The 25562-nt window shown below is 45.2% G+C and overlaps 1 protein-coding gene across 7 annotated transcripts in view; it reads left to right on the plus strand.

Moving 5' to 3' along the window:
* Positions 1-18854, plus strand: part of Mamld1 (mastermind like domain containing 1) — a 124557-nt gene extending 105703 nt beyond the window's left edge. For 3 of the 7 annotated variants that reach the window (XM_040744704.1, XM_013125405.3, XM_040744705.1), the window contains 2 exons: positions 14292-14376; positions 16660-18854. In XM_040744704.1, coding sequence (XP_040600638.1) covers positions 14292-14376; positions 16660-17729 — 1155 coding nt within the window. In that variant the 3' untranslated portion in view covers positions 17730-18854. Of the gene's footprint in view, positions 1-8206; positions 8451-14291; positions 14377-16659 lie in introns of all 7 variants that reach the window. The other 4 variants (XM_040744707.1, XM_040744709.1, XM_040744708.1 and 1 more) reach the window with 3 other exon arrangements.
* The last annotated feature ends 6708 nt before the right edge of the window (positions 18855-25562 follow it).

The following is a 25562-nucleotide window of genomic DNA, read 5'->3' on the forward strand; positions in this document are numbered from 1 at the left end:
AATGTAGTGAAAGTAGATCTGTGAAATAGTTTGTCCCAGCAAGTTTCTCTCTTGGGCCAGGGTAGACCCAAATATCTCTCCTATAGTTGCTGGCCTGTCACTATATACTAGGATTTTGCCTGGTTCCAAGAAACCTTATGAATGAACCAGCTTCAGGCTTCTACCTGTGGCTATTCATACCATCATGTTGTGTCATACCTCAAACCCACAACTTGCTAAGATCATTATAACTCCAGGGTAGAAGCAAAGATGACAACTCCCTAATCCACCTATTATTATTGAGGTAGACACATATCCCCAGATGGTTGCAGCTCACTCCAGGTAATGCTAGTTGAAATAGATATCTGGCCATGAACCTTCTCCTAGCCCTAGAGCTTTTTCAAAGGCTCTGTGCACAGGCCTTTAGTGTCTGCCCATTGTTAAGTTTCATCAGCCTAGCATAAAATCCAATTACCAAGTTTTCTGCTTTATGCCCCAATCTATCTCTAGTGAATGGGATCTTGGGCCTTGCTCTGCTGCCTAAGGATGAGGTAGTGTTGTCCAAGTAGGCCCTATTGTTCACCTAGGCTAATGACAAATTTGGTTACATCTGAGACTCACAGCAAGGAACTATGTTGTCTTATGTGGCGGTTCATATCTCAACTGGTATTGATCGAGTACCAACCAAAGATCTGCTACTGTGATACACATCTGTGCCTGGTACCATGAATTCTAAAGACCAACCTGAGAATACTGACTTGGGGATAGACTTGCTAGCCGAGGTTTCAGGATGGGTTGTAGCTCTTCTTTGATGTTTTTCAATGCCTACTTCATTGGATGCCACCACAGGATTAGCTTGGTTGTAATATTTCTCAGATCAGTAAATGGGAACTTTGCTATAAGCATGCAGGAGTGCACTCCAAATTCTCTGGGGAACCTAAGGAAACAAATAGCACGGTGGAAGCCCGAGGCTGAATGGCAGAAATGAGAAGTGGCGGAGAGGAGAGTGGGACACAAAGACTGTAAGGCCATTGGAAAGAATGCAGTCCTGTGCATAAAGGTGGAGATGCAGCGGCTCTCCTAATCCAGGCCAACATGATGACTCCCAAAGTGCCATGTGTCTCGGTTACTAACTCCCAGGGAGACTCACAGAAGTTGGAACTTTCTGTTCCTCTCACTCATGACCTTTGCTTCCACTGTGGATCCTGCTTTCACTAAGCTGTATATCCTAGAACCACCTTCTCTATTTCTCTTCCTGTCTTCCAGACAAGAGAAAGTACCTGCTGCTGGGTCAAATGAGTCACAACAAGGTGCTATGGTTATGGTCTTGTGTGAGGAGCATTGAACTCTAGTCTGCTGTGGTGTGGAGAAGGGACTTTTCCTATTGGGAGTCGCAGCGTCCTCACTGCATTAGTCAGCTTTCTATTGCAGTAACAAATACCTAAGATAATGAAACAAGAAAGAGAGACCATTATCTCAGCTCACTGCTGTGTAGATACCAGTCTAGGACTGTCTGACTGGGCTGAAGCACAGGATAGCATGACAGGAGAGGGGAGAAGTGTGTTTGCACTTGTACTTTATAGTCAGCTGTAAAAATGAGAGAGAAGAGACAAACACCCCCCAAATGTTCCTGAAATCCCCTACCACATTCACCTCTGAAAGATCTACCACCTCCCAACAGTATCCCAAAGTCTAAGCCTTTAACAAAATTGATGGGGTTGGTAGAGTGACCAATCTCTTAGGGTATTCCAGATCAAAACTGTAGCACCCACTTAGCAAGTTGAGAAGTGGAAGAAGCCACTGTTGCTCAGAAGGAGGTGTTCCAGAATTCTAAAAGTAAAGAGGACTATGGGGTAGCAACTAGTGCTCTCTGGGACCTTGCCTACTTTCCCAATCTGGCTTCTGCTTGCTTGACTACCTGGAGCAGTGTGACCTCTTCTTTCTCTACAGAGAATGATGCCCGAATGGATGACTTAGTGCTGCCCCTCATATTATAAAAGGAGATGGGAGAGGTATAAAGTAAGGGCAGAAGACAAGGTCTTCACTGGAGGTAGGAAGAAAAGAATTTTAGGCAGCCATTACATAGGAAACCAGCTGCCTGCATGTCCACAGATACATTCCACCGGAAGAAGACAGACCCCATATCCTAAGCATCAGTTGACTGGCACTCCAGACCAGGCACACCTCCAACCTCTTGTTGATAATGTGCAACTTCAGGCCCACAGCTTTAAATTTCATGTCCTGCCCCAAACCTACTGTAACTGGAGTAGCTCCAGAAAGACAAATGATTCTCACAAGATACCAAAGTGACTTTTGAAACTCTAAACATGAGTTGTTCCTTTGACACAGCACTTTGTTTACTACTGCCAGGACTCTCAAGAAAATCTGTTGTAGAATGTATGCTAGAGATGTGAAAGAGAGTGTAAGACATCAGCCACCAACTAAGGGAAGAATCAAAACCCTGAAAATAGCCTCGGAGTTTCCTAGGTACCCAGACTCTGAGAGACCACACTTAGTGTCCACTTCCAAGAGGCAACCCCAGAAGTAACTTTAGACTCTAGGGAGTTAGGAGAGCACTGTAGTTTCCATTCACAGAACCAGTCTTCTGCCTAGACTTCCACATATGGTCCTTACACAGACTTTATGTTCATCCTTATTCATCTTGACATGAGGACCTTGTAGGCTTTTTTTAATGTGCTATTGCTTTCTGATTGCAAGAGTAATCTGTTCTTTTGAAACTGAACTTGAAAATGCATAAAAAGTATATTTAAAAGCCCATAAACCTCAGGGATGATAAAATATGTAAATATGATTATATAATAACACAAGGATAACTCCTACTAGCATACTGGAATACAGCATTTTATTTTTTCTATACAGACATATATATTTCTCATTAGCGTATTGCTATCAGCCTGCATATATAACTTTTTCTCCTTTATTATGAAATATAGCATGGCTGTGGAAAGATGTGGAAGATCTATATGCACTGAGTAACAGGAAGTGAAAAGTAGAAAACTTGTATCCACAGATTGGGTGGAGAAACAAAATGCTGACCCTAGTATATCCCTCATGATCACAATCCACCCACCACATGGGGATTCCCATTACCCCAATACTAAGAGAACCATTGCCATTATTTTCTAGATAGTTTCACCAGTATCTGGAGGAGTTTTGGTTTTGTCCTTTAATAGGATCTCACTCTGTAGCTCAGACTGGCCTCAAACTCATAGCAATCAGTCATACTCAACCTCCCAAGTGCTGGAATCACAAGCATATGCCACTACACTCTGCTAAAAGAAATCACAAGCCACTACTAGCTGAAGGCCTCCAGAAGAAAGAACTCTGAGATTTCCCAGTGCTCCTTTGTCCCCAGCTTCCCTTTAAGGGAAAATGAAAGCTAAAAGCAAAATGAACCTAAGAAGAAATGAGAGTCCTACCTCCATGCTGGGATGTAGGACAAAATTGTGGATAGAATGCTAGACTTGCAGTAGAGATGGGGATATCTCTGCCAGAGTTGGGGATAGGCACACCCACAAATGCAGAGACCTGCTTATTTCTTCAGCACCTTTGAGCCAACAGAGTTTCTGTTGGCTGCCACCTCATCCCTCTCACCTCCCAGTACTAGAGTATCTGATGCTCCTGCTCTAGCGTGTGGTGACTATTTCACCATGCAGACCAAGCTGTTTTACCAAGTTCCCCTCTGCTGACTCGTGATTCACCTTCATTTAGGCTGAGTAGTCAGTCTGCTCTGTTCTGTCTGTTTGGTTTTAGTTTGAGGGCTTTGTTTGGTGGTGGAGCCACTGTTGATACTGTCTTCAGATGTGGTCTGGCTATGCATCCCAAATTGTCCTGGGTTAGGGTCTTCTAGTCCTATCCCCTTGCTTTCTCTTCTATAGTAGCTATAGTGGTGCCTGTCAGGTCTGCTTTTTAGCTTCACAAATTATGGTGCTAATATCTCCCCTCCTAGTCTCCCTTTCCTGGTGGGAATTTGTTTTTAAAAGCAAAATTAAACATCGAGGCTTGCTGTAGTTTCATGGATCTTTGCAAGGGAATGAATTAAGATGCATGCATTAGATGTGCTGTTAAAATCCGGAAGTCTCCAAAGGAAATCCTGCCACTCCCTTCCTTAGTTGTCTGAACTTGACTGTCAATTGGATGGCTCCTTTGCAAACCCAGAGTGTAGGGAGTAGTGCTTAGTCTGCCCAGCAAGGAGACAGAAGGAACATGAAGTTGGGAGGAGACTACTTCATCTTGAAGTGCAATGATTAGACGCCTAGAACTTTGTTTGTCTGTCTGTTTGTTTGTTTAAGTCAAACCCTGGGTCAGCCTCCAGCTCTGCCACTTGCTTACCACGGGTTTTTGAGCTAGCTGCAATCAGGAGAGAGAGATGGTATTCAGTTTTGACTCTGGATGACTAGAAGGCTTTCTGTGTAGCTAAGGTGTGTGTTTTCTGACTTTTGTTTATGGGGAACAGAAACTGCACTACATAGCCTAACACTGTGATACAAAGAAAAGAGATTGTTAGGGACACTTTAACTCCCAGAGGTTTCTAGTCATAAGATCAGTCTATTGTTGCATGTGAAATACACTTATAGGGTAGCATCCCTTCTTTGCTTCACTTTGCGCTTCAACTGGGGCTTATAATGAACCTCAAAGTGCCTCCTCCTATCTTGCTGCACTTGAATGAGTAGTTCCAGACTACTTGTGATTGTGCTACTGAAATAGGGCTGCCCACACCATTGAGCCATCTGCTATAGTTGGTTCCATGTGTCATCTGCAGGCTTTTCTGCCTGAAGGACTACTAAGCCACTGCAAGCATATGCTAATATTGATGGAGGTCCATTTCTTTATGTTTTTCCTTGTTATTGTCTGATAATTTCATACATGCATATAATGTGATTGGATCACATCTATCCCAATTTCCTGCCCTATAATTCCTCTCCTGCCCCCCAACACTGTTCACTTCCAATAATACGTACTCTTTTTTTTAAACCACTAAATCCACTTGGTGGTGCTTGCATGTGTAGTGCTTACACAGGTCTAGTGCATCTACTCAGGGCTACCATGAGTTCGTGTGTGTGACTGCCCTGTTGTATCATTGTAGTCATCGACTTCCTTTGCTCTTATAATCTTCCACCCAGAGCTTTCGGGGGAGGGGTACGATATAGGTGCCCCCTTTATGTATAAGCACTCGAAGTCTCTTATTCTCTTCATGTTAACCCGTTGTGGATTTTCATGATAATCACCATCTATTGCAAAAAAGAAGTGTCTCTGATGAAGGTTAAGAAATGCACTAGTCTATGGGAGTAAAAATACCTTAGGAGACCATATAATACTATGCTCATCTAGCACACTAACAGTGGTAGCTTCTTCCCTAGCAGCTATGGCCTAGTCACTCATGGGGTTTTGGACCAATTATTAACAGTACCAGGATAGTTTCACCTTATGTAGAAGGCCTTAAACCAAATCAGAAAGTACTTGTGCCATACTATAACATCCGTGCCACTATTGTAACAGCTGGCATATCTTGCCAGACCACTTGCTATTGAAGCTCACAGTATTCCCAGCTGAGAGAGATTAGCAATTCCTTTTCTCCTCTAGTATCTTGCACAGGATCTTTCAGCTTATGCATGCTAGTCAGTAAGGATGAAGTTTCCAGATCAGCACCAACTTCATTTCTCCATATTCTATAGCTCAAGTATACAGTGTATCCAACAATGGAGTCTTACTATCAAGTTCTGAAGAGTAATAGGGATTGTCTGTGATGATTGGGAGTCCACAGGACCCCACTGACCAACAACCCAAAAAGAAGCAACCCATGCCTGGCACTGGGCTTTGCTTTGATAACCTTGGTATCTGTAGCAGTCACCCCCCCATCCTCTACTCCCCACCCCCACCCCGTTATAGGGTAACTCCATTTAAGTTCCTTTAATATATGTATAGGTATATACTTTACTAATCTTCTACAATAATAGGTTTCCATATGGTTTATTCAAATGTCTTTCCTTATAATCCCTCCTCTACCTTGCCCTCCCATATCCTACCCCAGGCAAACGTTCTTGATTTATTATTACTTGTTTCTACTTTGCACCAAATGTGTTCTTCCCTTGAAAGCCTCCCTCATGACTTCTTAGTAGTTTCCTGACTTCTATGGGTAAATAGAAGTCCATCCGTTGAGTACTTCCATCACTAAATCTTTTCAAGGTGTGAAGTTACAAAGGATTTCTGAGAAGCTTAAAAATAAAACTTTCATTCTCTACAAATAAGTTCAAATTTTGGCTTTTACAGTCTCATCATGGAGTGGGGCAAGTCTTCAGAACCTGAGAATTATATGTATATCAGGACTTTTCAAACTCAGTGTTTAAAGGCATGTTTGCAGCCTCACACCTATGATCCCAGCACTATGGAGGTAGAGGCAGCAAGATCAGGAGTGCAAGGTCAACCTCAGCTATATAGTGGGTTCAGTATGTTTGAGGATAGTTTGGAACCCATAAGAACTTGTTTCTAAAAAGCTGCTATAGAATAGTATTCGGAGTTATCAACGGGCTAAGCATGAAGGCATGAAGGATTGTGAATTCTAGAAAATCACAGTTTTACTCTGCCTCACTCTGATGACCTCTCTACAGGGACAAATGGGAGCTTGATGAGCTGCCTAAGCAGAGTGGCACTGAGGTTGCTAACTGGGGACAAATGTCATTAAAATATCAAAGAAATGTTTGAGCTTGGGAGGGGCATTGTTGGCCTGCTTATTTTAGATAGACATGTGCTACTTCTAAAATATTTCAGGTAGTCATTTTCTTATTGCCATATTTAAATATGTATAATTCATTCTTAAAATGTCTGTAACCTTCCCTGGAACACCTCATCTGAACTGTCACTCTAACACTTTTCCACTTCAAAACTTATTTTCCATATCACAACTTAGTAACTCAGTACATGTTACTTGTGGATTTGGGAATGAAGCAAACCCATGTCCACATCTTGCTTTGGTACTAAGTAGCTGTGTGACTTTGGGCAACTTAGTTAATCTCTCTGGGTCTCCATATCCTCATCTGAAAAGTAAAGACTGTAATAACCTCTACCTCATAGACAGCTATTTGTCAGGACAAAGTAAAACCAAATGTTTAAAACCCTTGAGTTAGTTAGTTAGGCCAAGGAGCACAGCAAATGGTCAATAAGTTTACCGGTGTAGCTTTCATTGGTATTTCAAATAATATATGAATAGGTGATCACTATGTTTCTTTTAGTGAGTGGAATGCATCCGAATGTTTTTCTTGGATTCAGGGAGTGAATATTCCCCTTTCCCCTGGGCTGCTGGGTGGACACAGTGGACGACAACTTGCCGCTCAAAGATGAAAAACAAGAGACACTGATTGATACAGGAAAAAAGAATATCATTCAGGCTTTCCAAATCCATTGAGGCATGGCTGCTGCTAGGCACTTGTATGCTTGTCAGAGTATCAAGGCTCTGCTGACCACCTATTTGACTTTTGCCTTTGCTAATGTGAGCATCAGTATAAGGTTATTTTAATTTCCTGTCTGAAGGAACTGGGTCATACATTTCACACACTCAGAACTGATGAAATCCCTGTCTTGTAAAACAAGATGGCAAGGGAGCTCATGTCCGCACTGGCCCTAAAACCTTAAAGCCCTGTCCGGGTCTGGTGCAGTAAGCGATGCAGCTCGGGGTCTAGCTAAGAGGAGGCACATGCTTGACTGGTTTTGCACTCACCTCAGCATATCTACACACTAATGCCTACAAACCATGGTTGACTTGTGTGTTCTGTTGTAAGGGCAGGGTGAGGGTGGGAGGGATCCAAATATGTCAAAGTCATTGTCAATGAACCAGCTGTCTGCCTTAGCTTTATTCCTGCTTCCGTCAAGAAAGTGACTGCTTAAGGAAGGACATCATTCATATGAGATCATTTTATGGGCATTAAGTATTCCCCCCAAAACCAACCAAAATATGTAAAGAAGCACTGGTGCTCTAGGGAGGGATAAATGTCACACAGGAAGTGCATTTGCTATGGAGAGAGAGCATACGTTCCAACTGATCTATAGAAAGCTAGGAGCACAAAGATATTTGGCTTTGTTTCCCCAAACCAGTTGGTATGTATAACCACAACACGCAAAGAACCCCGTTAGTTGGTCAGGTCAGTGACAAAATCAGTCAGAAGCCTTTTGTGGCCAAACAGCTGATGGATTGTTCAATCGGTTGTTGTAGACTCATGTAGACAAAGCCTGCAAGCTTGGGGAAGCCAGGCCTCCCCAGGTCAGCCTCGGGCGACAGCCCCCATCCCGACAGGCCCTGGGGAATGAGTCCTTCCTGCCTGGCAGCTCCTTTGCTCATGAGCTGGCCCGAGTCACCTCCTCGTACAGCACCTCAGAGGCAGCCCCCTGGGGCGGCTGGGATCCGAAGGCCTGGAGGCAGGTGCCTGCTCCACTACTGCCTAGCTGCGATGCTGCAGGTAAGTCACTCCCCCCTGTGCCTCGCTTGCCTCATCTGTCAGCTGGGGCACATCCCCCTGCTCAGCCTGCCAGCCTGCCTCATGGGGATTTGGGAGGAACTCAGGAGGTGACAGCTCTGAAAAGTAGGCCCTTTGCAACCAATAAGGCTCTGTACAACTATGAGGGATTTCTAGTACCTTCTACACTTCTTTCTTCTTATCATTCTTTGGCAAAGTGAAGAACTCAAGCAAGCAGAGTAGTTCAAGCACCTTGACCTTACCTCTAGAAAGAGTTGAAGATTGCTTAGAACAATCTCTCTCATTGACACCCACCTTCTAGGACCCCATTTGTTTATTTGCCTGCCTGCTTGCCTGACCTTGTGTCCAGGCTGGGAGGCTGCACCTCCAAATCTCCTACCCAGTGCCCGCCTGTCTGATGCCTAGTGAGAATTCAGGCACTCTGTCTCCTGACAGTAATCTGCTATGGACTCTACATCCCATACCATTCTTTGGCCTCACTCAGGACTCCTGCTCCAGAAATGGGCAACTGGATCACTCTACTAAAGGACAGGTTGTCTAGGGGGACATGTTTCAATACGTATTCTATGCCAAGCCTACCAAGGCTATTTATGAGTTTAGCTCAGCCTCTCTCTCTCTCTCAATTCTTGAGTCTAGAAGGAATGACTCGGCATGCCTCAGAGTCCCATTAGTGGTCATGAAAGCAAGGTGATGGATACCAGTCTTGGCAGAAGATTTCATTTGAACCAAAGAGTTATTGTTCTGAGGCCTGAAATATCAATGCCCACAGGATGTCTGCTCTATCTGTACAGAAACCTGCAGAAGATGGTCATCGAGCTGAAAGGTCTCCTGAGATTCTGGCCTTTAATGGAAATTCTGCTTTAGTACACACAGCTTTGTTCTCTTTATCCTGCGTGCCCTGGCCTGGAAGAACAAGTCGTGCTTTCCAGTCAAGGGCTATTGATTTCTCTCCCTCAGAGTCACAGCACTCCTTAGCTGCCCCCTCTTCAGCTGAAAGCAGAAGAATCTTGCCCAAGCCAAAGCTCCCAAAGAAACTGGATTAGCAAAACCTCAGGAGACTCTGTCCACTCTGAATGGCATGTTTTCACCTGGTCCTGCCCAGCCCTTTCATGATCCCAGAACCCATATGAGAAGATTGCTTCCAGCTTGACCGGAGAATTCCTACTCTGAACATTACTAGTTCTGTGCCAAGGCCAGTGCCTTTCATGCTGGGGCAAATGTACAGTGGGATCTCCACTTTGAGGGACATGTCTGTGTTCCTTCTCAGTCCCTGGTCACTGCAGTCAGTGGGGAAGAGTGAACCAGAAATTTCAGGTACTGCAGGGACAGAAAAAACAAAAGTCTCTCTGAGGATCATCTGTAGCATTTAAAACAAACACTCTGGGATCAATAATCCAGCCCTGAAGCCACCATGACCAGGTCGGAGGGTTGCTTATTCAGGACTTGGTCAAGGGCAAAGACAGTCCTAAGGTACAAATGACCTACACAAAGTTCTGTCATTCACTTTTGATGACATTTTGTGAAGCCCCCAGTGATGACTTCAGAATACTTTAAGGGTAGCTCCAGTACTGTAAGTGAATTTTGTAGTCATTTATGAAGAGTGACAAGGAATGAACTCAGCAGGCCAATACCACCCTGGGTCTTGCCTAATAACAAAATGGTATGGCACATCTGGTTATAGTATGACCTGAGGGCTCTGCTCATGCCTGTCCACTGGGTGCTCCTTCACCTTGCCAACATTCCTTTAGAAGACAAACTACCTCCAATGATTGACTTGTGTCTTGCCAATTCCCCGGTCTAGTGTAAGCTACACAAGGGTAGAGAAATTCAGCAATGCTCTCATGATGGAAGGAAGCAGCTTGGCCCTGAGCACAGCAATCATAAACATTTCTCAACTGACTGCTAAAGGGACTGGCTGAGTTACCCTGTAAGCCTTATATTCCCACGTAGTCCTCAGGCAGAGAGAATTGGGGGAATTCAGAGTCATGAGCATGAGGGACTTACTCTCAAGTTTGACTTCCCAAGTCTACAAAAAGAAAGTGCTTTTCCTTGTAGTGTAATAAGCCATGCCAGAACTCATTAAACTTTAGGACGAATAGCTGAATGCCTTCTGTAGCCTAGTGGGCAGGCTTCCATGGGGGACACTAAAAAGGCAGTACCTGCTGCAAGAGCATGTTGGAGGTGCCTTGTAGGAAAACCATGAACCTTTCTTCTCTCTTTTTCCCTTTCCCTCCCTTTTCTCCTGCCTCCTTTTTGCTCATCTATTTCCCTCACCTTCTTTTCCTCTTCCCCATCTCCCTTTCCTCCTCCCCATTCATTACATTCTCTTTCCCTTCCTCCCAATATCTTTATCCCTCTCCTCCTGCTCCTTATCTTCCCATCTCCTCCTCTTTCTCAGTTCTTTTTTTCCTTCCTATACTCTGCTTCGTCCCTCCTTCAGTACTCTGTTTCTCTATAGGGTAGAGAATCACAGGGTAGGTAATTTTTGTCCAAATCAGACCAAAAACTAGGGACCCTTTGTAGGTATGTCCAATTTCTGCTGGCTTCCATGACCCTACCTACTCAAGTTGGAGAGTCCCTTTGTGTAACTGCTGATCTGGTTAATACCTAATTTTCCCTCTTTGGGGATGAGAGAGAGGACCAGGGCTATGGCACTGGGGGCTACAGGAGACATTAAGATGTTGGCTCAAGCTGATGTAGTACAGCCTCACTTTTGGCATAGCCTATGCTGAGATCTGTGCTGTTATTAGGCAGTGGCAGTTTGGGGCAGCCCAGGCCTTTTGCCTCTCTCCTGCTTGGCACAACAGTCAAGGCACTAGAGTCCCAGAAGCCCCCAGAGATAAGTGGCAATTAATAGCTTCTTGGGTATCAGCATGAAGCTTCCAGAAAGGCAGGACCTGCTGGTGAATGTGACTAAGTGGGTCTGGGAAAGGGTGCAGCCCAGGAAGAAGCAGGGCTTTAGCTGTTGAGACTTTCTGCTGGCCCCAGCCCTAGGCTTCCTAGCTGGGCTAAAAGGGGAGAAACAGTCTTGGGCTCCCACAAGGCCTGCCTACCAGTGTCCCATAGAACAAGATTTGTATGACAATTGCAGCTCTGGAAACTTGACATTTCATGACCCCTCCATCTGTGCTTAGAAAAAGCCACCAGACCTGAACTATCCTTCACAAGAGGGCCTCTAAGAGTGTACTGTCACCAAGCAGCAATTCTCAGCCACCATTTCCTCCTGGTCACTAAAACCATTTGTCATTTCCTGTTTTCTCCATTTTCCTATGGTTCTAATTGTCAGTGTCAAAAGGCAACAACTGTTTTCTTGGGGCTTATCTTTGGAGCACATTGATTCAGAACAAAGGATGGGAGCCTCGTCTGCAAAACAAAGGAAGCAGCCTCCTCTGGAGGCCTGGAGAGAATGCCTGGCTCCCTCTGCCAGGGAAAGCAGGGCCCTGGTGGGATTAATGGGCTCCAGGGCAAAGAGCCAGTCCATGGAGGACACTCAGACTTGGGGGGTGGGAGTTCTGTGGAGTTGTCTGTCAGCATCCAGACAAGCCCAAAGCTGCTAAACCCTGGCCAGATTTTGCCCCAGTCACTTTGAGCACTCTGAAATATGTGCTTCCCTGAACAAAATCTTCCCAGAACCCTATTTATCCTTGTGAGCTTAGCTCAGGTGTGTAGTGGTCTATTTTATCTGGTAGGCTAGGTGGTCTAGGTTGCCACCCTTTGACTGCTGCCTCAAGTCAGCCTTTCTTTCTGGTTGCCATGCCCCTATACACACTCTGCCTGTCCACCCTCTGTCCCTTTGCAATCCTCTACCCTACCTTGATTTCTGTTGGGTCATACTCTTAGCTTCCATCTGTTCCCCACCCCTACCCCAAGACAACTGTGATACTTAAAAACTAATGAGGCAGACATTTAGGGGTAGAGTGCAGGTGAGCTTGGACATCAGTGGCCACACAGGCAGAAGTGAATGCAGGAATGGGTCCACAGTTAGGAGGCATTGCACTTGCTAGTCAAGTTGCTGTGGGCAGTCATTTACTGTCTTTTGAGCCTCACGTGTCACATCAGGAATCTGGAGACTATAGATCTTTCTTGGCATCCTTAGGAGGAAAAACAGAAGTGAAAGAACCATCTTTAGAAATGGTCACCCACCCAGAAAATCTTCAGCCACATTGAGACAGAGTGGCCTGGGCTGGTCATGTGACCCCCAGACTGCCTTTGGACTGTGGCCTGGTGACAGGAAACAGTGGGTGTGAAGTGTTTAGGACAGTGCGACAGATCCACCCCACCCCAACTCCCTCCAGACCCAGTGATTTAGTAGAAAGAGTGCAGTTCCCTTGGTCAGCAGAGAAGGAGCCTCCCTCCCCCGTAAATCCAGACAGCCCCAGTACTGGAGGAGGCAAGAGCACCACAGGAAGCAGCCTAAGGGCAGGGTAGAAAAGCCAAGCCCAATCTGGGGAAATCGCTTATGCTATGGTCTTCCAGGTGCCATGTGTTTGTCCTCTGTGCCTTGGCAGGAACCGAGGCTAAGAGCTGCTGCCAGGCTTGTGAGCCAGGCACACTCCCAAGCACAGTCCTTCCGCCCCACCCACGGCCACACCAGCTCTGCTCAGTGCAGAGAAGGGCTTCTGAGAGCACTTTGCTGGAAAAACTGGCCCTAAGATCCAATCTTCTGGCATCTGGGGTCACAAAGGCAGCAAGTAACCTACGTGTGTGTGCTTCCTGGCCGCTGTCTTTGATGGTTGGCATACTGGCAACAGGCTATTTGAGAAGGAGAGAGTAGTAGAAGTGGTAGCAGGTGGTAAGAGAAGGTGAGGGCTGACCTATGGCAGGTCACACCTTCATCCCAGTCACTGTCAGACCCTGCCAATATGAAAGGCTCTAAGCAAGCTGTCATCACTATGTCTGGCCTTCAGGCTTCATTGGTAGCCTGATTATATTTTTGCCCTTGGTCCCATGAGCTGCTTCAAACTGAGTATGGGACCTGTGGCCCTGAAGTAGAGCTTCTCCCCCTGAACACCCAGCCCGCTTGGGGATGGAAACAGGAATTTCCTCCCACTCTCCACACTACACCAAGTCAGGAAGAAGGGAAGTGGCCAGTGAGTATCTATCTGGCTACCCTTGGTATGGAATGGTGTGTCCATTATACCATGTGACCGTCCAGGACCATCTGGATCAAGCTTCAGTACTTACTCCATGACAGTTTTGCAGAAGCCTGGCAGTCATCACCAAATAGCCTAGAATGTGCTCCGTTCTATCCCTAGCAGCCCCAGATCACCATCCACCCCTTGATTGGGTAATTCAAAGTATTTATCTCTATCCCCCATTGTTTACCATCCTCTGGATATAGCTCCTTTATCTCAAGCTCCCAGAGTGGCATGCCCAGATACCTGTTGGTACTATGGGTATGGTTTGGCCAAATCAGAGTAATATAAGACTGTCACCTCCCTCCTTCTAGATACTCTGCTTCTAATAATGCAGCCTGATGTTATATTTGCTCTTTTGGCAACCATATCTCACTGCTGACCCATCCTGAGCAGACAAACATCCAAAATGCCTAACTGTTTCTCTGTGTTCTCTTGCTATTGAGCTCTGTCTCTCCTGCCCTATCCTATGCTGTTACAGTTGGTTTCCTTAACCCAGATGCAGACTCTTTTATGTCTACTTGTGTGATCTTGCTCGGGAGGGTGGGTCATGCATGCAAGTGTGTGTTGATGTGCCCACTCATGCTTTTGCTGCACCAAAGCCAAGTCCTAGGTCCCTATACAGCAATCCAAGGCTGATATTTCTTGGTATTCATAATCTAATATGGCCTTTCCATCTTCTGTTTAGCAAGGGAAGCAGAGATCAGGTCCTATGGCAATGACCCCTAAGCAGCGGAATTCGTATATTGCCCAGCAGATGACTCAATTTCAAGGTAAGCAGAAAAGTTCAGTGTTCCTAAAGGAGCCAGTGAGGTGGAGTTCCAGTTCATTTCTGACTCTACAATCTTTGCATGTGGTGTTAGAGGGACAAAGAGAAGTCTGAAAGTCACATCAGTGGTGCCCAGGGTAGGAATCTAACACTGAGAGCAGTTCACCTGCCTCTAAGAGCACCATCTATCCCAATGGAAAGCCTGACCATAATGGTTCCAGTATCACTGTAATGAAGAGGGTGATTAAACAGTCAGGTCCCTTAAATCCCCTATTCTGTTGTTGCTAATTGTTATTCTGGAGACAGGGTCTCACTCTGTAGAGGCTACTCTTATACTCCAGCTGTCACTCTGCTTTCAGCCTCCCAATGTGCTGGACTTACAAAAGTACTTCACCATTACCCCACTTTCAATAAGAAGCATGTCCCTTGGGGCGTGCCTTGCCCTGCTCCAATACACATGTTCCAAATTATTTCTTATGGGGTTCAGCACCTTAATCTGGAAGGTATGGGGAACTAAAGGGGAGTTGGAGATACTCTACCTTATATATTGGTTGTATGTGGGTGATGCTCCCACATCCCACACAGATAACTAAGGGTTACTGTCCTACATAACAGCTATCAGTGTCATTCATATTTATTAGCAGTCTTCAGAAAAACCCAGCTTCAATTTCATGGAGCTTGCAGATGCACCAAGACAACCTGAGTTAAACAACTCTCCAAGCTAGTGCAATGATACATAATCCATGGGTCCTGAAAAGCAGACCTTAGCACTTGCTGGCTGGCCCTCACACAGGTGGGCTACATCTTTATTTAAGGCCCATATTACCTAAACATCCATGTTTCTCAATTCTTGTGCAAAATAACATGCTGCCTTTTGTAGGAGTGAACCCCACAAAGCTACCCGCCCAACAGGGCGGGGTCAAGGTAGAGATAAAAGGTAGTGAAAGGAAAAGGGGCCTCCCTCTTTTTCTCCTGGAAGCCAGCCACGCTTCTAACTCCTGGTATGTGCGACTCTCTCTCTCCCTGATAAATAAATATATTGTTTTTCCCTATATAGCCTCGATTGCCGCTATAGCCTTTGACCTTGTAGCATCCAGGGTTGTTTCCCCCTGGCCAGGTTGAAGTTAGCAGAAACAGGACTCGGGGGATTAGCCTTAGGAAGTTGGACTATAACAGGTGAAATACTTGTTTCATTCTACAGAAAGATCCTAAGCATGGTCACAAGAAAAGGGAGAACATTTATTCATAGCATAAAGTATAAGCTACATGGAAGATCACCCAAGCCAGGACTGATGCTCCCTACTTGACCCAGAGCAAGTACAGTACCACCACTCACCTTAGTTCCCAATCTACCAGAAGCTCCATAAATATGGGTCCCAGTGGGCTGTCCCGATAATTAAACGAAACTCATCCCCAGCCAAAAGCAATCAGGGTCTCACCTTTCATCTGCTCCTGTCTCTCTGCTATGAATGTTCCAGGACATGAGGCTTCTGAGTTTCCAGTCTTAGGAGAGGGCCTCCACTGCAGTTCAGATCATACACATGTGAGCCTCTGGTCTGGGTGCTGAGGCTGCTTAGGGTATGGGACTTTGGACGGAACAGAATACTCCTCACCCCTGTGTGTTACATTTATCAAGTGGAGAAACTAAGGCAAGTCCTGCCTTCTGTTATCTAAGAGGCTGTCCTTTCTTCCTCAGGCCCACCCCCACCTCTCCCTTCCTTCTATAAAATAGGAATCATCTGTTGAGGGATGGATAGTGCCAGAATATTAGAGTACATATAATCACAGCTCCTATCTTCACAGAGCTTCCAATATACATGAAGAGGTAGACAAACCAACTGGCCTTTGAAGTCCAGCATTATCTACTCTTTGTACAGCGATGGTTCTCAACCTGTGCATCATGACCCCTTTCACAGGGGTAGCATATCAGATATCCTGCATATAAGATATTTACATTGTAAATCATAGCAGTAGCAAAATGACAGTTATGAAGCAGCAATGAAATAATTTTATGGTTGGGGTCACCATACATGAAGAACTTACTGAAGGGACACAGTATTAGGAAAGTTGAGAACCACTGTGAGGAGACTGCTGTGAGCGTGGGATATTCTTAGAAGACCTTAATTCCAGGCTCCTGGCAAAGGAATGAGGGGACTTTGGAGGGACTGGGAAAGAGATAGCCAATGGTGGGGGTGAAAACTACATTGTGCCTGTGGTTCATGCCCAGTGACCACAACCCAAATTTGGGACACCTTTGGAACTAATCCCTATGCCTTTTTCTATGCAGCAGTACAAGAACAAGTCATCTCCAAGTGTAGCCAGATCAAGGCAAGATCCCCATCCAACCAGCATATGATGCCACCCAAAACTAAATTCCTTCAGGACAATCTGATTCCAAGAATATTACCACCCACAAACTACATGGGTGTTTTCTCATCAACTCTGAAGAAGCGGCAAGTCAACACCGGCCTCCCATTTTCCATCTCCTCAGGCTCGGGTCAGGATCCCCTGTATAGTCTTGGCTCTGTCTGTCCCAAAGCCAAGGCCATGCCCCAAGAAGTGCCCCTGCCCAAGCTCTGTGTCAACCCCCTGGGCAGCCAACCCTTGACTCCCCACCAACTCAGCCTCCCCAGTGTGCCAATCAAGTCTCCAGTGTTCAGTAATGCAGCCTGGGAAGTGGCAGCTGCAGCTGTAGCCACACCAGTTTCAAAGGAATCACCCCTGAGCCAAGTAGATAATAGCATGCTGCAGCATTTTGATAGCAACTCCATCATCTTTGCCAAGGCACCCATAAGTATACCCCCAACAGCCCTAGCATTTCCATCTCAGCAGGCTGTGGCCCAAGCCCATCAGATGTCCCCAGGAGCCAGGCCTGGTCAGAAGGTGCCTGCTGCTCTGGCCAGCCCCAGATTCAGCTTATTGGGCAATCAGAGCCTTGTACAGAGCCCAGCACAGGGGCCAGTGCCTGTACTAAGCACCAAGTCACTCCAGCAGAGCATGGCCAGCTGCTCTCCCATGAGTCCTGTTCAGGGACTAGAGCCGCCAAGCTATGAAACTGCTATTGTTGCTACTAGCCAGTCCCCAGGTACATTGATCAGAACTGGCACACCCCCTGAGCCACAGGACAATGTCTTGCCTCAGGCCCAGTCCCTAAAAGATGGTCTGATTTCACCATCATCTGCAGGCAGTGAGGTGGATTTCATGGAAGGGCTTCTGGAAGGCTCCAGTGTGGCCCCAGATGAAGACTGGGTGTGCAACTTAAGGCTGATAGATGACATTTTGGAACAGCGTGCTGCTGCCCAAAATGCCACAGCCCAGAATGCTGACCAAGTCACCCAGGGTGCTGAGGAACTATAAATCAAAGCAGGGTGCTCCAGAAAGCCCCATGTTCTCACTCAAAGGAGTGGCCTGGATCTGCAGCCAACTTGAAACTGGCCCCAAACACCAACACTAGGCTCCTAGTTACAATCTGAATCCCTGCCCATCCCTCTATCTACCTGATGAATAAAAAGCTGGTGATTTTTCAAGCTACTTGTACATATTTGAAAATTTTGTAAATGGTTTTCCTAATCATAAATGACAGAAGTATTTATACTTGGTTTTGTGGCTTTGTAAATAAAGTGGCAGCTTTGGTTTCAATAGAGTTGTGTTTGTTATACATTGTTCCAAATATGCAGACTGTGTTGTTCGCTCCAGTGATACCTTGTTAAACCAGGTGGCTGAGTCACTGAGGTTGTCATGCCTCGAGAGATGTGAATGTGACCAAGGGGTGTTGTGCAAACCTACAAATGCAAAATAGAAAGCCACTTGGTCATTAATTTCCACTCCATTGCAAACTGTACTACCCTGTGTGACACTATCTCTCACAAGCCTTTAAATCTCAGCTAATTCTTTCCTAATGAGCATTTACAGCAAAAGTCATGGTATGATTGTGTGTCCCACAGAGGCACTCATGGTTCAGTTGGGAGAGGTGCAGAGATAGCCTTTGAGCTGAGCTTTGTGTGAGCTGGCCACCTCAAGGAACTAGAGCGTTCCCTTCCCCTTGTCACCTATGGTGACCTGCAGACGCAGAGAAAGCCCCAGCTTTAGACAGCTTTGGTGCACCATCACAGAGTGATGCTTTAAAGTCTGCTTTAAACCATTTGACACTCATTTTGATGTAAATCTCTACGGTTTGGGGGAAAAGTCTGTAAACATTAATAGTTGATTTGGGGTTTGTCTTTAATGGTTTCTATTTGCAGTTCTCATCATGTATATTTAAGCGTCTGTTAGAGAAAATCCACAGCCTCTGTCCTGTAAACTTTTCTCTGTGTCCAGATTTTGTGTAACCACATTTTAATTGCCACCTTGTATTTTGATTCTACATCTGAAATCTGGCATCTGTTTTGGGCCAGTGCGTTTTTTTGTTGTTATTGTTGTTGTTGTTGTTGTTGTTTTGATTTTTCTCCCTTTGTTCTGTAATAAACAGCCAGGAGAAAAGTGTCTCTGTGTTCTCATTTTTTTAAGGGAGCCTCTAATCTCCACAAACTCAAGTCAAGTATGACTTTGATGCCCTCAGAAGCTGCTTCTATCCTATGCATTACCAAAATGTTGCAGCAGTGTGTGTGTGTGTGTGTGTGTGTGTGTGTGTGTGTGTGTGTGTGTGTGTGTGTGTGTGTGTAATTTCACAGCATGTGCTGTGGAATGTTTTATCATTAGGGCCCAGAAGCAAGTCAGTTTAACACCAGATGTTCATTTTACAGAGGCAGAAACAGGTACCAAGCAGCCACTTTGGAAATTCCAGGCTGGGGATAGGAGTGGAGAGAAACACTCTGAGATCCAGGGACTCCCAACCACCATCCTTCTACCTGTGGGAGCACATACTTATTGTCCCTGCTTCAGCCCTACAATATGGACTAAGTGTGGCTCCATACAGAAATGAGCTCCTGCTTCATCCACTGCAGATGAGGTGGCCCCAGGAAGTGAGGCAGATACTGCAGACAACAAACCACAGAGGGCCATATCCAGTTCTTCTTGCAGAGAGGGCTCCCATACATAGAGGTTTGGTAGGGGCTGGCCCTAAGATGAAGACATGCTTGGTCCCACTGTTCAGGAAGTAAATCTGCACTTCATAGACAGCCTTAAGACAACAGTAATATGCTCAAGCAGCTGCTCACACTTGGAGTGTGCCCAAAGTTCCAAAGTCCTTTCCCCTGGTTTGGTCTAGCTTGCACCATGCCTAACTCTGTTCATTTAGAAATGTGGAGTCAGAAGAGTTCAGCAACAGTACGAGGAAAGGTCAACATTGCCTCCCCTTTGGGTCCAGGCCACTAATGGAAAGGCATGACTGAGATCTGCCTTACTTCTTCTGGAGGAGGAACTTCACCCACAGGGTTCCAGACCCCGATCTTTAAAACATTGTGGTGATATATTGTTTATGATTTATTAAAGATGCTGGACATCAAAATAGTAAAGCATCCATACTAGTTAGCTATAGAAGCTAGGCAGTGGTGTTACACATCTTTAATCCCAGGACTCAGGATTAAGAGGTAGACAGATCTCTGTTAGTTCAAGGCCACACTGACTATATGAAATTAATCCAGTCCTAAAAGAAACAACTCACACAAAGGTGTTCTCAGCACCCAGGATCACAGGCCTTTAATGCCAGCACTAGGTATGTGGATACAGGAGCGATATGGTTGGGCAAAGAAAGGAATATAAAGAGGAGGAGACAGGAATTTATTGTCTTTTGCCTGTGAGGATTCATGGAGACAGGATTGCCATTTCAGTAAGGTAGAGATAAGATCTACTGGCTTGGCTGCTTTGATTCTCTGATCTTCAGCTTGAAGCTTGAAGCACAGTATCTGTCTCTGGGTCTTTTATTTCTGTGCTACAGTGCTGCCCACAGTAGTGTGAGATACAGTCCCCATCCCATTTTCTTCTCCCATTCCTGGACCAGCATCTACTGTCAGAGACTTTGCCCAGGGTAATAAGTTCCCATTTAGACAGCTGGAAAAACAAAAGAGACTCGCATGTGACTTCCCCTTGGGCCCTCTCCATGGCAAGTGCCTTCCAAAGAACTTCACCTGATTTTTGTCTCCTCTGAAGGGAACTCTAATAAGACCCATGCTTCTCCCACCTGTTTGAGAGGACCTAGTCAGTAGGTAGCAGGAGTTCATAAATGGAAACATGTATTCCTAAAGGTGGTGGGGAGACAATAGGAGCACAAAGCACACGTGCACATGCACAAGAGCATGCACACACACACACACACACAGAGAGACAGAGACAGAGACAGAGATGGAGAAACAGACACACAGAGAGAGATAGAGGGAGAGAGTCCATTTTTAGCAGGAATAATGAAAACTCAGAGACAGATAATGGGGTTCAAGCTGAAGATCAGAAAAGCAAAGCAGCCAAGTCACCAGAGAGCTCTTACCTCTACCAAGGCTGGGGTGATCCTGTTCTCACTGTGGCTGAAGACTAAATTGCCTGCTCTGAGACCCCACTCTTGTTTTATATACCTCTCTAGTGCAGGGATTAAAGGCATGAGCTCTGTTACTCTTTAGACAGATTCACTCTCATGTAGCCCTAGGTGGTCTTGAACTCACAGAGATCCATCTGCCTCTGTCTCCTGAGTCCTGGGATTAAAGGTGTGTGCCACCACTGCCTGGACTCTATGGCTGTGGCTAGCATTGCATTCTGATTTCCAAGAAAGCTTTATTAGATCATAAACAACATATCACCACACAATCCAGCTGAAGCACGTTGAAACCCAATGTAAAATACTCTCAGAAGATGCTCACATGCAACATTTAATGCAGTGACTAAGGGCAAAGGTCTCCAGTGATGGAGTAACCTCCTCTGTCAGTCAGTGGCAGAGTAGAGTGCATTTAGAGGGAAAGCCCTTATCCAAAAATTCCTGGTTTTGCTGTTCTCTGCTCACACTGACCTCTGTTACTGCCTGCTGAGCATTTCTTTTAGGTCCAGGTAAGAGATGTGCCCTATAGTTAGTCATAACTCCCTATAAGGGTTGTTCTTCTGACTGTAGTCCTCCATTGTTACAGGCATGGGTCAAAGTCCAGAAGGTACCCACTGAGATTTCCAGGACTTTTTAAATTTTATCTAAAATTTTGTAAGAATGTCTTAAGTGAGTACTGTGTTCATATCACATCCACCCATCTATGGCCCCTTTACCTCCTCATGTTTCCTCTCCTACTCCCTCTCAAATTCATAATCTTTTTAATTTGTATTGTCACATGTATACATATAAAACCTATTGAGGCCATTTGGATTTGCTCATATACACATGTGTTGAACCAGGAGTACACGGAGTGTCATAGAAATAGAGACAGTTTGTTTATTAACAAAAAGGAGCACCAGTGGGAATGGAAATAGACTAAAGAATTTAGACAGTATCTTGGCCCCCAAAGGCCTGGTTACCAGGCGTTGGGACCCCTTATAAATCATTTACATAGCATGTGCATTCTTCAACAATTGTGCATCACGCCACTTTCTCATGTATGCTGTCCCTTACACATAGCCCCTTAATCACAGGTGGCTTTGTCCCTCCTCTGTCATGATTTGTTTCATTTATTAATCTTGATGCCTCTTTCTCCTCATGCCTTACTGTCCTGCCACATCATCCACACATCAAGCAGGCCCCAGGTGTCCATCAGGTAAGCCTCACCTAGAACTCATGGTCTCACTTGTCCATTCCTCACTCTCTCTCTCTCTCTCTCTCTCCTCTCTCTCTCTCTCTCTCTCTCTCTCTCTCTCTCTCTCTCTCTCTCTCTCTCTCAGTGGACCCAGGGAAAGCAAAAGTTGTGTGACAGAAAGCTCATTGGCACTTTGTTGGTTGCAATGAGACTCAAGTCCAGTAATAATTGCATATGGTTATCATATTGTACTATGAGCTAGTCCTCAGAACCTCCCAGTCTCCAAGTTATATTACATGCCCTGTGAAAGCTCCCTCCAATCTCTCCCAAGATGTCTCCTTAGCCTGCCAAAGAACCTCACTGGTGAGAGCTATAAGACATCTTTTAGCTCCTCTGTGCTTCTTCCACCTCACATTCCCAGAGGGTCACCTACCCTGGCAAACTCAAGGTTAAGCAAGCGTGGGCCACAAAACAGAACAGCTTTCTGATCACGTTCTGTCACCCGACCTTCCTGCCCTCCCTGCACTCCTCCTAAATCAATGGTTGCTGCTCCTGAATCACAGTTGTCCCAGGCTACTCCTTTTTACAGATGTGTACTCCCACAGTGCTACTATGACTTCTCCCTCTAACCTAGCCCACCAGCCTCTCTTCCGTAGGATTTCACCAAAGGACACACACACACACACACACACACACACACACACACACACCTCTTGCCCTTTACTTGCCTTTCCAAGGAGTGCCAGCACTCACATCCATTTTCCTCTCACCCCCAACCTAGAACCATCAAAACAACTTCCTTGTACCCATAAAGCCAAGGCAAGCTGCTTACTCCTCAGTAGAAATGGGGAGTGACCCTTCCACAGAGCTATGATGTCTCTTGGCTTCTTGGGGGGTCCACTTGGGCAGGGCAATGGGCTACTCCTTCTCTGGGGTCTCCAAGATGCCATCCCCTCTACTTCTTATTTTCAGTATTAGGGTGTCACCATCCTCTCCCTGTCTTCTGGCTCTATCTTCTGAGACCAGAACCAGCATCCCAGCACCCCAGTAACTGCTCAGTATCTGAGCATCTCAGCTGAGAACAGTGCAGTTCATCTGCTCAGGGCTCTTTCACTTTCCTCATAGACTGTGTCCCTCATTGATCTCTGAAAAAAATGATGTAGACCAGTTAGTATTTTCATGGCTATGATGAAATATCTGACAAAATATTTTTTCTTAAACTGATCTTTTATTTCTTTTGGCTCACAGTTTAAAAGGAGATATGACCCAGTTTTAGAGGAGGACATGGTGATGACAGCATGAGACAGCTGACCACATTGGACATATATTATGCATATGTATGAAAATGTTATAATTGAAATCCATTAGTATGTATAATTAATTTTCTCTGGTGCCACCCATATGTTCATCAAACCTTTTAAAATTTAATATTATGAGAGTTTCCTACATGAGTATTATATTTCTGTCATTTTACCCCTTCCTTTAGCCTCCCAACTCCTTTTATATCCCTCCTACTCCCTATCAAATTCTTGACCTCTTCATCTATAGTTTTATACATATTTGTATACACATCATCATCATTATCACCTACTAAGTCTATTTAGTGTTACTCATATGTACTTGTGTTTAGGACTGACCATTTGGGATAGGATAACCTATCAGGATATTCCTTGCCCCTGGAAAAAACTGATTCTTCCTCTCTCAGCAAACATTGGTTGCCTGTAGTGCTTCATCTCAAGGCATTTTGTGAAATTCTTCCCATAACCCTTGGCATGTCAACTGGTATAACCATATTATGGGTCTTGTTTCAATAACCACATTATTGAGATTTCATGAGTGCAGCATCCCTGTCATGTCTAGAAGATATTATCTAGCATCCCTGGCTCTTGCATTCTTTCTGCCTGCTCTTCCACGATGCCCTCTGATTCGAAAGTTTAGGGGTTGCATTTTAGTGTACCAAATGAAGCTGATTACTCCATGGTCACTTATCCTATGCATTTTGACAAGTTGGGGGTCTATGTAATAGTCTCTATCTGATTCAAAAAGAAGCCCTTTTTCTCTTATAAGGTATTAGAACCACGCACATAAGTAGACATAGTTTTTAGAATTCAGTTAGTTAGAATTACACTTATTTATGAAGGTGGCAATAGTAGGCTCTCCTCTAGAGTCCATGACCTCTCCTGTCATAGAAGTTGACTAGGCTTACAGTACCAGGCATGAAACCCTCCTTCTTCTAACCTCCTCGAACACTGCACGCATGTGAAGCATAGACCATAATGCAGGTAAAATACCTAACCACATACAAGAAAAATAAATATTTTAAGAAGCAGAGACAAAAATGTCCATGAGATACTTGCTGCCCACATTCAGGGTAGGTCTTTCCACCAATGTTAAAACTTTCTGGCTGCGCCCTCAGACACATACAGAGGTTTGCCTCCTTAGTCATACTCACCCATCCATGATGTCTTCTGAGTCTAAAGTCATTCTAAATCCTATAAAGCTGACAATTAAGCCCAAGAATTGTAGGGTGAAAGACCTTGGAGGTTGCTGGATCCTCTCATCAAATAGTTCAATTGATATTGCCTGGTCTAGAGTCCCACCACCATCAGCAGCACCCCAGTGTCACACCTTACACCCTTCCCCTGACTGTATGACAGAAGCTACAGTGCTTGGCAGCTTTGAAGAATGCCAGATACCTGATGATCCTCTTCTATTGCTAAGGAGCAGGTACTTCTCCCACAAACCACCCCATCTTCTCTCTCCAAGCACTGAGTCCAAACCCGGGAAACCTAACAGAAGTCCCCAGGAAGGTGAGTCACCACACTGTCTCCCTCTTCTGTTACAACAGGCTCAGGGTTCTTGGGAGGGAGATGTATCTAGGACCACATCCTGTGTACAAGCTTTTATCTGTCACTCTTAACCCAGCTTGAAAATCATAGGATTGGAACACAAGTTCAAAAGCACATTTGCTTGTCTTTCCTAGGGTGTGGCCATTCTGTTTCAACCCACAAAACTAGCATCCCTGCATAAAACTTTAGAAAGTAGACAGAAATGATCCCCAACAGGTCATCAGTAGATTTTTTTCACTTTTTTCTTTGCTTCTTAAGTTGATTTTTCTCTTTGTCTTCCCCATGTATAATCACAGGTGCAAACTGTTCTATTGTGATATCTGGGTATCTGGCCACTAGAGCCAACTCATCCCCAATTTGTAGAAAAGTGAAATCCTTTGATCATGAAAGACATGAGGCACATGGAAGAATGTTTTCCTGGAAATGCAACATTGTCATTTCTGTTCTCTGAGTGGCTTTGTTTCACAGTGGGTAAATAAGTGTCCTAACGCTGAATAATCGGGCCCACAGTCAAAAACAGAAATGTGTGGCTCTTTCAAGATGTCCTCCAGATCTCTGGCTGACCTAAATTCTGCCTGCCCAGAGTCCTGCCTCCTTCTGAGTGCCTGTGGCTGCAAAACTCCTCTTGGGGGAAAAGTGAGCAGACTTGGCCCAGTGACAGTTTGGCCTGTAAGAAGTAGTTGGAGGACACAGCAAGCATGAAT

The sequence above is a fragment of the Mesocricetus auratus genome, unplaced genomic scaffold (assembly GCF_017639785.1).
Source record: "Mesocricetus auratus isolate SY011 unplaced genomic scaffold, BCM_Maur_2.0 Super-Scaffold_100003, whole genome shotgun sequence".
Taxonomy (NCBI): Eukaryota; Metazoa; Chordata; class Mammalia; order Rodentia; family Cricetidae; genus Mesocricetus; species Mesocricetus auratus.